The sequence below is a fragment of the Rousettus aegyptiacus genome, unplaced genomic scaffold, assembly GCF_014176215.1.
Source record: "Rousettus aegyptiacus isolate mRouAeg1 unplaced genomic scaffold, mRouAeg1.p scaffold_m13_p_12, whole genome shotgun sequence".
Taxonomy (NCBI): domain Eukaryota; kingdom Metazoa; phylum Chordata; class Mammalia; order Chiroptera; family Pteropodidae; genus Rousettus; species Rousettus aegyptiacus.
The window spans coordinates 86206428-86219211 of record NW_023416287.1 but is presented as its reverse complement, the minus strand read 5'-3'; the positions used below and the strand labels follow the sequence as shown (position 1 = coordinate 86219211).

General features: G+C 45.3%; 1 protein-coding gene across 2 annotated transcripts; it reads right to left on the bottom strand.

Annotated features, from left to right (window-relative positions):
- Positions 1-2809: 2809 nt before the first annotated feature.
- Positions 2810-12425, bottom strand: SERPINB12 (serpin family B member 12). Of its 2 annotated transcripts, none has more exons than XM_016132716.2 (7): positions 12258-12425; positions 10781-10915; positions 9873-10013; positions 8401-8518; positions 5275-5417; positions 4150-4317; positions 2810-3214 (listed from the first exon to the last, which is right to left on the bottom strand). In XM_016132716.2, exons 1-7 carry the CDS (start codon positions 12423-12425, stop codon positions 2810-2812), a joined length of 1278 nt encoding a protein of 425 aa, XP_015988202.2. The 2 variants fall into 2 exon arrangements, with proteins under 2 accessions (XP_015988202.2, XP_015988203.2); XM_016132717.2 differs by having other exon boundaries at positions 10841-10915.
- Between the last annotated feature and the right edge of the window lie 359 nt (positions 12426-12784).

Sequence of the window (12784 nt, the reverse complement as noted above, 5' to 3'; positions counted from 1 at the left end):
AAAAAAAAACTGATAAGAAAGATAAGGTTAGGAACAGCCGCAAGGTAAAAGCAGAGGCGGATAGTCAGAAGTTTAGATTGAGCAACGATCTTTGCGTTTCCTGAACTCAGAGGAAGGCAATAGTGGGCGAGAAACAGGGCCGACCGATGCCCTGGCGACATGATGCAGGTAACGCGCCGGGTGAGCCTTTCCGTCCAGCCCCATTAGCTTCCTCCATGTTCTGATGGTGCACTGATTGTCTCTTAGGTTTTAGAAGTGTGGCGAGCTTCCATTTTGTTCATACGCCTCCACAGGTAATCATGGTGGAACGCTGGGAGAATTTATCTAGAGCGAGATATATCTTTCCTATGCAACTAAGATGAATCGTTAGTTTTGTAGATTAGGCATCTCTATAGTTGTGGATGAAAAAATTTTTTTTGGCTATTAATTTGGATTTTCTCCAAGTTTTTGTTTTCCAATTAGGCTTGACATTCCATATTACTTTATACTGGTTTCGGATGTACAGCGTAGTGGTTAGACAATTATACCATCACAGAGTGATCGCCCTGCTTAAGCCATACACAGTTATCACGCTATTATCGACTATCTTCCCTCTGCTGTACTTCGCATCCCCGTGACTACTTTGTAACTACTAATTTGTACGTCTTAATCCCTTCACCTTTTGCACTCAGCACCTCAGTTCTCCCATCCCATATGGCAACCATCAGTTTGTACCTATAAGTCCATTTGCTTTTTGTTTGTTTGTTTATTTTGTCCCTTGGATTCCACACATAAGTGAAATCATACGGTATTTGCCTTTCTCTGTCTGACTTATTTCACTTAGCATAATACCCTCCAGGTCCATCCATGTTGTTGCAAATGGTAAGATTTCATTTGAATGGCTGAGTAATATCCACTGTATATGTGTACCAGTGGATGAAAAATTTTTAAGTTAGATTTATATCCCTAAAAAAGTCAGGTAATAACACATCATACGTATTTTAATGACAAAAGTGCTTTACTCACTAAGAAAAAAAAATACATTTTAATCAATCAAAGATTTAGTAAAGAATATGTTTCCAGATTTACAGAAAGATTTAAGAATCTCACTCTTTCTCGTTTTTTAATTAGATATATTTTTACCCATGATTAAAGTTCTGAGAAATCCCAATACAAGTGAGGAGGTTCGTCCATCAAGGAAAAGAGTAAGAATGTAAACAATGCTGGGCGACACCAAACCTTTGTATAGGTCATGGTCATCCAGCTCGGTGTCCAGCAGTAATGCCAGGTCAGTGTGTAATCAGCCCTCAAGACGTCAACCCCAGAGGAAACCACAGGAGACACTACATATTCGATTATCTGAGATACATTTGGCCCGTGGGATGTGCTTTCTGGGTAAAGAATTTGGAAGAGCTGCCTCAAACCGCCTCACTTTACCAGTGAGAATTTCTTTATACCATAATGAAGCTTCGACGCTTTGAAGCCGGAGTGAAGAATGTGAGACTCGTCTCTCACAGCACAAAGAAACCGCCAGTGCAGAGAACTGGGGTGAGGTGGGCAGGTGAGATGAACCTGCCTCCTCCCGCGAACACCGCTCCCACCACACTTAACCAACACAGTGGCGACTGGGAGAGGCTGGTCAGAAGGCAGAGCAGGGACGTTTGCCTCTGCAGAAGAAAGACAGACCGATTTCTTGAGTTGGGCATGTCAGTGGCCATTTCAGATCACTCGTGTGAGGCTAAGATCAAGAACTCAGACATATCAGAGGACAAAGGTCCTGGGTCCTGGAGTCCTGACCCGTCAAGCCGCAGGCTTTCAGGAGACTGGAGCCTGATGCGAAGCAGCGGCTTCCAGACAGGGGTTTCCCCACGCATCGCGCCCAAGCCTAGGCCTGTCCCCGGAGCATGACAGGGCCTGAGGCCTCAGGGGGCACAAGCAGGTTCACGTGACCAGAGTGCAGAGGTCCACAGCGAGGGCAGTGCTCCCACGTCAACACTGTTGGGTATTTAGGAGCAACTAAGGGCAGGTGAAAGTTCTCTGAGGAATGGAAGGGAGCGAAGAAGGGACTGAGGGAAGTCTCCAGGATGCCGGCTCGGGGGACGCGATGAGCAAAACCGAGACCAGTCTCCTCTGAACTCACTTGCCCCTCTCCCGGGTCAATGTCAGATCCAGAGACGAATTCTTCTGTTCTGTGCAAAATCAGTGTTGGTCGGTGCAGTTTTACATCCTCGAGTCCTCGCTTACGTCCATCCCCGAGCCCTGCTTTCTCCCGAGTGAGAAGTGCCTCAAGGCATGTCTTTCACGCAGCAGAGGAAGATGGAAGAGAAAGAGGCGTCTCGCCCGGGGACGGACACACCACCATTTGAACCGCCATAAAACAGATTCAAGTTTCCGAAACACATGCCTTGTAAACACCTTCTCTTGTCAGTCATGTAAAAGTGGGTTCTGAGTTTGCCATCTCCCAGAAATGGCCTAACGAGTCAAACTTTCAGAAGTCCCTCAGAAGGAGGTAGAGAACTTAAAGTCACCGGCATTCTCAATTACGTTGACCTTCAGCTCACAGAGGGTGAATTTATACGCTCGAGAGCTTGGGGTGGTGAAAGATTAGGGAGGAAACAAGAGCCCTTCAGTAGTAATGGACTTAAATGAAAGTCAGCTACAGGGTAAGGGAAGAGCAGGACGAGCGCAGGCCAGTTGGCTGGAGGAAGGGGGCTGTGATGGAGTTTGGTCGGTGTTAGTTATTAGCAAAAACACAAAGGCCCGTGTTACACCCGGGGAGGATGGCACTGACACTTCTTCCAGCTCCCAGGGATTAGACGGTGCGCTCCTCTCAGGGAGAGCAGACCCTGCCATAGAAGAGAATGGTTTGGGTTTTGTTGTGTCTGATGAAAAAGAGAAATGGGTGATCGACATTAAATGTCACCCAGGACGGTGCGGACATTACGGTGCCGACAGCCCCACTGGCTCCGGCGGCCTGGGTGCCATTTTCATCCACCTCCACGAAGGTTTTGTGGACAACTTTTGACAGGTACAAATTGGGATTTGGAGAGATTCCAGTAAGATCAGCCTTCTTCTCATCGAAGATATCCGTGATGCCCATGTCTTGCAGAATAGGGTTGAGATCGTAGCTGTCTTCCAGGGTGAACTGGGGGAAGGAGACGGCTACTCTTTCTTCTGACATATTTTCGGAGCTGCTCCAGGCCACTATTTTTTCATAGGTGATATTCCTTTCAAGCTACAAGAGAAAGAAAATAACGTTTAGGGTCAGATTATGAGCTTGCAAAGAATGCCCCAAACACTTCACAGGGCCCCGGTCTATTTCAACAGTCGGAAGCAGTCTTCAAGTTCTTTCCCTGGGCCTCAAAATACTCTGATTTCATTTACGATTCCTCCAAGCAGACCTTTTTCTTTCCTCTTTAGAGGTTACAGGACGATCTGAGTTTCAGGGTTCCTCGGGTTCTGACACGCTGGTGTTACCTAGTCTAGCAAAAGCTCGACTAAGCTGGGTGAGCTTGACCCAGCCTTAACGTGTTGAAGCTCAATCTCTTCTATAAAAGAGAGATAACACCATTAGGCCTTTGCAAGGATTAAACTGAATAACATATTTAAAGTAGTTAACATAATCCGGGCACAGAATAGATTCTGAATAACGGTTATTATCGTAATTATACCAGTGTTTCTCTCTCTCTTTCTCTCTCGCACTCGCTCTATCTGAGCTTTCCAGACCTTCATTAATTCCCACCTCACAAGCAATCTGTTCCAGTATCGGCTGTCAAGACATGGGCGCCCCAAAGCAGGATTCAGCTAAAGGGTCATTAACAGGCAAAGCAAAACAGTCTGAGTAAGTGGCCAGCAGTCGAGATGTTCGTGGACAAGGAAACGCTCTTTCATTTGTAGCAATTCTCTCAAGTTACTCACCATCTAGATTCCTGGGCCTGGAAAAATATGACTGCAGAGAGCAATGAGATTAGAGAGGGAAGTCTTAGCCCACATATTTGGCATTTGCTATTTTCTAAACAAATGAGGAGTAAATAGCTCACGGAGTCACATATTCTTTGGCGCCTCTGACAGCTCGGGCAATCCTGCCTCAGGATGGTCACTGGTAGATTGTGCCGCTCTCCAGGGATTTATAATGAAACATTTCGTAGTGATAGGAAAATGGAGACTTACCTCCGCCAGGCCCTTCAGGTTATCGGCAGAGCAAGACGGCAGCAGGACGAACAGGCTGAGCTTCCCCTTGGTGTACGGCATTTCAAGGATCTGCGCCTTCAGCTCCTCTATGAAGCCGATTCTAAACAGACCGCTTTGATTCATCATCTTCACGGTCTTTTTTTCATTCTGTAGTGAACGAGGCAGAAAGTCACAGGACGCTCAAAAACTCACATGGTCCCCAACGTCCCTGAATACAGGAGTCCGTTTAGATGAGCAAGATCTTCACCAGCGACCCAACCTAAGAGAGTCCTCTGCCACTGATCAGCTGGCCCTTACCTTGCCAACACTGTCTCCCCTCTAGTTTTAACGGGGTTTTCAGCTCCCAAGACTATTTGTCGGTAAAGTATCTATCCAGGCATCTACTCACAGCCTGGCCATAGGAAACAGACCCTGCACTTTATCTTCCATTCCTCGTCCACCCCAGTCCCTCGGCCTCACATGACGTCCATCTCACTGGACTGAATGGCACCACCACAGGGCCAGTGGTGCCTTGGCTAAATGATAATCGTCCACATAAGAAGAATGACATCTGTTCCACAGGCTTCCAGCAGAGGTACAGGCCCGGGTCCCTTAAGCCTCACAACACCCTCACAGCACAGAGGAAGGCCATCCTTCTAGAAAGGAGAATGTGAATCGCTTGAGAGACATGACTAACAATTGTCAGCTGGGGTCTGACTCTTCCCTTTCCTCCTATTTTATAGCCTGGTGGCCTATAACACGGGTGTTTGAGGCAAACACTCACAAGTGTGAATGCTAACACATGAATTCAGCTAAGTAACTTAAACTTTGCATATTTTTCTCCTCGACTCCTAAATGGGAATAATAACAAACACCCATTTTCATAATGCTATCTTGGGGAACAAATGGAATAATAAATGGAAAATGCTCAGTGCAGTGCCTAGCGCAAAAATGCCTAATAAACTTCACATACTGATTTTTGCTAACAGCAAAGTGTTCTGATTATCGATGTATGCTGTAACCCAGGGACCTGAGCTTTTCAGATTCACGTATACACACTGTAAATCATTCTTAGTGGAAACTACAAGTGGAACATCAAGAAAACCATAAGCTCTAATACGGTACCTCGTTTAGAGAGAAAGGTGCATCAACGGTGTTTTCACAGTCAAAATATTTCTCCCATTTGGCCTTGAAGTAAACAGCATTCACCAGCACCAGCACAGTCCCACTGTCAATGGTGTCCTTGCTGAAGAGCTCCTTGATTTTACCTTTAAAAAAGAAAACAAGATTCCAGAGAATATCCTGAATATGAGTCGTATCAAAAGTATTTATGTAGACAGGTTTTTTTTTTTTTAATGCAGCTTAACCTCCCCAAGAGTAGAGATGGTCTCGTTCGGGAGTGTCTCATTCAAGAACCAACCCAAGAAAATTAAAGCACTCAGAGTCCTGGGAGGGGTGGAAATGAGGCAAGGGGTGGGAGTACCACCCACAGCAAGGCACTGTAACTGACAGATTTCCTCTCATTCTCTGCATCGCTGTGGTTGGAACGTGTCATCAGACATCTTACGCTCTGGTTTATCCTTCAAAGTAGAGATCCTGCCACCTGATTATGTTACAATGTCCTTGAGAAAAAGAACTATTACATAAACTTCCTGTCTTATGCATTCATCACAATAGAGTGTATACGTCTACACATCAGTAAAAATGCATATAAATGTATGAGGCAATGACACAAAATCGATTTTACAGGCACTTTTACATGCCCCCTCTCATTCCACCCCACATCACCCACGAAAAGTAAGTATTGTTATCCTTTCTTCATAGAAGAATAAATGACAGCCCGTGAGAGGTGAGGCCACATAGCCGAAAGGCAGGGACGCTAGCCGAGATCAGTCCTGGGACCTCCCCACCCGTGGCTCAGCTCTGGGGCTCCTTCCACAATAACAGGCCTAAGACAGGCTGGAAAGGCCCATGCTATCAGGCAATAGCTCATTTTCAGTGTGCAAATACCAAGTACCAAATCACCAATACCACGACTTGAATGAGACGAGAAGACTTTCCCACTTTGAGACGATTTCCACTCAAATCCCACAACAACAGATTATGTTGACATCATCCACACTTAAAATACGCTGGGAGAGTTAACTAGCTAAGGAGAAACCAGATCATCATCCCTTACTATGCATTCTTTTAGTGAACAGGGTTTCCTCTTGGCAACTGAGTGGACCCTCAAAGGAAGGGAAAGTTTCGTGGCATGTGGAGGGAGAAAGGAGAATTAATTTTGGAGTTGGGGTGCTTCCCCCGAGGAAAGGCCAGGCAGGGGTGCCCGAGCCCTAAGACAATGAAGGGAACAGGAGACGGAGAGGAGCTAGAGCATACTCCCACACAGGAAAAGCTTTGTTTGAACAATTACATTAAAATGTCTGACATCATTATAAGGAGACATGAACGGGGTGTCAGAAAAACAATTTCTTTATTTGCACTCATAGACTCTGCTTTGCATTCTGAAGAATTAAGATTTGAAGTTAAAGTGGTATGGGTCATCCTGGATGATTCTCTGACTCTCACTAAACAATCCATCACACCTGGTCCAAGCAACCAGCTCCTCTCTCTTAGTCTTCCACAATGATGCTCTCGCTTCGCCATCTGCACCTGCATCCACTCCTGACCACTTCTAATCTGTCCTCCATCCTCCCATCAGAGATGTCTTTTAAAAGATACCCTCCCTGTCTTAAACCTTCTCTAGCTTCCCTTTGCTCTCAATTCAACTTGTAAAGCAGTACTGAAAACTTTTATGCTCGGGTGGGTTCTTATTAAGGCAACATTAATTTACATATTAATTACAAGTAAATATAAAACACTAAGACAGCTATCGTAGATTTGAAACTTCCTATAGCTCAATTAAAGAATATTTTTATTTTAAATTATTCTTGTTGTATGCTACCTGTGGTAAGTCTAAGAAATGGGGTCCCAAATATTTCTAATATCCAATGTCAGTGGATATTTTAGAGGGAAGATGATTTTGATTCTACAGGCAAACAAACATTCAGTGCTGAAAACACTGGTGTATTTAAAAACAAATGATAGTGATCAATGCTCTCAAAAGAAAACACGAAACTATAATCAAAGCATTAGAAGCATTAGAAATACCGAAACGAGACACAGAACTCAGGATGAATAACTGTTTAGAGCATGAGACTATGGGTTCCATTAACTAAATAAAATACTGTTTCAGAAAATTGTGGAATTTTATGGCGGTGAAACATCTTCTATCTCCTATTTCGTTATTTTACAGACGTGACTACTGAGACCCAGAGAGGTCGTCAACACCAAGGCCACTTGACCAGTTTAGCAGCAGTCAGGGGCCCGTTTCACACAGTTCCTGTCTCGTTTTTAACGCAAGCCTCACAGCAATGAAGAACCCTTCCCTACACCATGTTAAGCACAGGGCCAGGGGACAGGCATTTCACAAAGACCGACACTATTCCAAAGGAGCACGATGTCTGTTATCTGGAACAGCCGCATAACTGGGTTACATCGAAGAAAAGATCAGAAGGAGGACAGTGAAGAGGAGAGGGTAGATGAAGATCAGTGCTCAGAGGGGTCGTGGCTGAGGATTTGGTGGCCAGGCCAGTGTGTTGGACGGACCAGGCTGCCGGCGAGCAAGGCAGGGCAGCTGGCTGTGTTTAATGTGACGAGAGGGATGGCCACTTTCAGAGCTCTATGCTCGTACAGCCCCTTTGGAGATTTCCATTTTGCTGGGAGCTGAATGGAGCTGGAAGGAAAGTTTCATATTAAAAAAAAAAAAAAAAAAAAACTACTCCATTTATGTCGAACTCAGATTTTCACCACTCTTCACTACCTCTAAATCCCCTCACTCAGAAACTCCTACATAGCTAGTGGAAAGTTGATAAGAATAAGGGTTTTATCTATTTCCATGTCCCTCTGAACAGCTCGATTCTCTTCCCAACCTTTTTACCGATCCATTAAAAGAAACGAAAATAATTAGCATCCCACGAGTGTTGTGCTTGGCTAAAAGGCAATTCACCTTTACAGTGCAGCAAAGGAGCATTGTTATTACTCTGACACCTAAGCATGTTAATTGTGAGACATGCGCACAAGCAGCTCCAGAGCCAGTCCACACAGGTGAGCGTCTGGCCCCCGACAGACTAGCAATCTGAAAAGCTGGGCCGGCTCGTTTTCTTTTAAGTGGAAGAGAGTACCAGCTACCACGTGTTTGGTTCTGCTTACCTTGGGATTGAGATTCAACCCAGAAGTTAATTTCCTGTCTGGAATTTTCGGTGTCTTTCCGGAAATCAACACTTTCGATCGTCGTGTGGTAGAACTGAACCACACCATCTACGTATTCCTGTTAAATTAGAATAAATAGAAACAGTGCAATATGATCATACAACTATACTGATAGTTAGGTATGTGGCAGTCATGAGAAGCGTAATGTGAAAGATGCACCTAGTCACTCAGAGTGGGTACATTTCTGTGTCCACCTGCCCCTAGTCTTAATCAACCAGAGGCATTCGGTCGTCATAGTGACAGCTTAGGGTATAGAATGTTTATTTACAGAGTTGTCCATAGTTTCAACGGCACGAAGCTTTCCTTCCGGATATCCTCTTATTTGGACATCCCATTTGTGGAGACATCGCAAGATAACTATCAAGTACCTTGAGCGACTTAGCTGTAAAATGCTTCCATTTTTTAATAATTAAAACTCTGCTTAATGGTTACAGAATTTCTGTCTGAGGTGATGAAAATGTTTTAGAAATAAATAGAGCGATGATTCCACAACATTGTGAATGTAATTAATGCCACTAAGTTGTATATTTAAAGTGGAATTTTTGTATGTTACAGATATTTTACACTTTAAAAAAATATATACTATTCTAATAACCAAAACCATTGACTTGTACATTTTAATAGGTGAATTGTGTGCTATGTGAATTTGTATCTTGACAGAGCTAGTTCTTTATTTTTTTTTCCCCTAAGCATATAAAATCACATTTCTGTTGTAAGAAAACTACTTGTTTTGGTCAAAGTAAGCTGCGCCCTCCCCTTATTAGGCCGGCCCTTACCCAAGTGTACCTCACACTTGTCACTGGCCTCACTCCTCCTGTTCAGCGTCATGTATGTGGCTCCTTCTAGTGGCGACGGAGCACCCTGAAGCCCAGATTCAGACCAATCTCACTTTAGGTACAAAGCAGTGCAGCCAGAGACAAGAAAGACGTGTGCCTTTCTGCTCCAAATGCAACCTCCTTCTTCTACACCCCTCTGCTTAAGTCTTAAGTGAGTACAGTGCCTTGGGGTGGGGGGCTGGCTGGGGAACCAAAGCTGGTTTCAGAGAAGTGCCTTGGAGGGCGGGGATGGGGCGGGGGCAACGGGAAGAGGAGCTACCAAGGGCATCTACCAGGAACCGCGGCTGGGAAAGACGTCACAAGAGAGAACGCATTACCAGCTCCACACGTGCTCCTGAGGCTCTTAGTCATTTGTCCCTCTTTCCACCCACTCGATCCCACTCACGAGAAGCCTTGTAAACCATTCAAGTCGGAAACTGGGAGGAGGACAAGAGAAGGTGTGGGAAAGAAGGTGGGTCCTGAACATCCCACCAGTCCACAGTGTTCTGGATAGCAGGTGAGTAATCCAGCTCCTCGTTGAATTTTAAATAGTATGATATACGAGATAGCTTGAAGCATCATCTATGCCTTACTCACCGGGCAGATTGGAAATTCCTGCTCTCCGTAAAGCCTGTTGGCAATACTCATGGTGTAATCAGCTTTGACCCGATCTAATCTGGAGAGAAGCTGCCCGAAGTAGCAGCTGAGAAGTTCGCTCTCATCATTCGAAGACCCCTCCTGACAAACGAAGGGGGAAAAAACGTGATCTCAGAGGAGTGAAAATGCCACCAAAGCTCGTTGTCATTTCACCTCGTTACCATGGGGAGGAGCAAGCTGAAAAGAAGAGAAGAAGGAGGTCATCCCCGTGGGAGATCGTAGCTCTCACGCGGGCAGAAGGTCCCCCAGCACAAACGCAGCCGGGGACTCTGCAGCACACACTGTATTTCTGTACGTTGTGTGCCTCCTTTTTCTCTGCATTCTAAAGATGGAAGAAAGAGATCATCTTCTCTCCACGCTCCTCTTAAAATTTCTAAAGTAGGGGGTTTATACCATGGAGAATACATTTCCTGCTCCCAGTATGAGACAATCAATAAAAGTTGGGTGTGTTGGTACAAATTCCAGCAGGAGATAGAGCAGGCAAAAGCGAACAGAGCAAGTAAGAATCCCACAGCTGATCCCTCCCGCTTTACCGCCCTTCAACCATGCTCCGTCCTGGGCACCTATGGCCTGCACAACTAGGTGAGTAATGGGCCTTTGGGCCAAGTGTCTTTATCACGAGCAGAAGATACTAGATCCTACCCTTTAGGAAGTGAGCTTACAGCCAACAATATATAAGACACATTCAGAGAGGAAGTGTGGGTCCCCTGGGGTTATTGCTGCTGCCGTTGCTGTCAGTGACAGCCAGGACCTAACGTTTGGGGATAAACAACCATCACCAGATACAGGACAGCCAGAAGGAGCACGCAGTCTGTAAAAAAGAGGGGAAAGAGTTCACGGTGTCTCACCTGCGGACTTAGACGCTCCGTCGTTTCTTTCTGTCCTTTAATAGAGCTGTCGGCCAGCACTTTCTGTTGTTCGTATTTCAGACAGGGATCAGGGTTTTCGCTTTGATCCTGGGAAAATTCATTGAAGTGTAGTACCTGCATGATGATGATATGGAGTCTTTCAGACAATATGAACAGCGAGAAGTCGAAATTTTACAATGACAGTGATTACATAGTCAAACAAAACAATCAACAGCAGTGTAGGGGAAAGTGGCTGTTTCCTTTGGCATACCAAATCAAGGTAAACGGATAAAGTAGAATGACCCTGAACACAGTTTGCCTTGATTCCAGAAATCACTCCTTTATATCAGGGGCCACATCCGTGTTCATACATAATCCCTGTGCTATGTGCTAGATTCAGGCACATGTAAGGCCAACCTTCGGAGCCTGGGTTCATCTGGGGAGTTGTTCTTGTCACTTTCATTCATTCATTCATTCTACACACTGGTGTTGGGTGGCTACTATAAACCAAGCACTGTTCTAGGACAGATTCCTGCCCTCTAAGAAGTTATATTCTAGTGGGGGAGGCATACAAAAAGTAATGCACATAGCAAGAGATTACTATATGCCGTGTGATAGATGGGAAATGCTCTGTGGGAGAAAAGTAGTGAGGATCCGGGGGAATCTTTGGGGGCTCGTATGCAGCATTAGATTGAGAGATCAGGTAGGTAAACTCTGATCGATGTCCTGAAGGAGAAAGTAAGTTAGAGATTAGTCATCTCGAGGAAGGGCCATTAGGCAAAGGGAATGCAGCAAGAGCCCTAAGACAGGAGTGGACACACTTTCTCAAAGAAGCCGGAAGGCCAGTGTGTCTGGAGCGAGTGAGGATGGAGGAGGGTGAGAGATGGAGTCACCAGATTACCTGGAACCTGGTCCCCAGACCTTCATGGGCCATTATAAGGACTCGGGTTTCTATCGTTAGTGAAATGGAAAGTCCAGGTGTTGAGCAGATGAGAAGCAGGATCTGACTTTGGTTCTGAAAAGATCTTTCTGGCAGCTGGGCGGAGAACACCGGCAGCGGAAGCATGAACGCCCTTGAGGAAGTTGTGCCCAGACTAGGAGGGAGGTGGCGGATCAGACTTCAGGGAGGTGTTGGGAAGCACCTGGGTTCTGGATCTATTTTGAAAGAAAAGCTAACAGGCTTTTCTGACCAATTTGATGTGAGGTGAGAGGGAAAGAGCAACAGGCATGCAGACAGACAGAGACAGAGAGGACGAATGAGAAAAGCTGGCAGGCTGGTGAGTCGGAGAGGCATCATAAAGGAGATGATCAACAGAGCCTTGAAAACTGGTGAGATTGAAGAGAAAGCAAGGCAAGGATATAAACGAAGGCTCCAAGCAAGCCTGGGGCGCAGTGAGCAGCTTCGGCTTGCCAGGGCGGGATTTAGTCTGATCAGGGTCTGACTCTGAGAGTGGATTCGGAATGACTGGGTCCACACCTCGTCGATCTGATGTGCACTGTCACTTCTGGCCCCCAGACGGACCATGCCAAGGGCAGCTGAGAGGCTCAGAGGACAGAAGAAGATGTTTTTATGGCCATCGTTTTTGCTTATCTCTTGGAAAAGATCAAAGCAAAATTTGGTGTTTGCTGCAATGAGGGAATTCATCCTGAATCTGATGATATCCTGAAACCAAAAAAAGAGAGAATAATGATCAGAGGAAAATAAGTAAACAGTTCTCATTTTAAATACCCAGGATATAATCACATACGCTTATTCAGTATATTATTAAAAACTGGAAATAAGATCACTATCATCCTGGTGTATAGATATTGATGTTGATATTGATTTTTTTCGATACTGATATTGATACAGGTAGAGATCTATTTCCATTTAGTGGCATGAATTAGTCTGCTAGGGCTACCGTAACAAATTACTGCAAAACAGGTGGATCGAACCACAGAAATTTATTCTCCCTCCATTCGGGAGGCCAGACGTCCAAAGTCAAGGTGTTGGCAGCATTAGCT

Coding starts and splice junctions, on each gene's coding strand:
- SERPINB12 (XM_016132716.2), bottom strand. CDS start 12,425: ATGAATTCCCTCATTGCAGCAAACACCAAATTTTGCTTTGATCTTTTC. Junction 10,014..10,780: donor CGGAGCGTCTAAGTCCGCAG/GTGAGACACCGT, acceptor TTCGTTTGTCAG/GAGGGGTCTTCGAATGATGA. Junction 3,215..4,149: donor ACCTGAAGGGCCTGGCGGAG/GTAAGTCTCCAT, acceptor TTTCTCTTGTAG/CTTGAAAGGAATATCACCTA.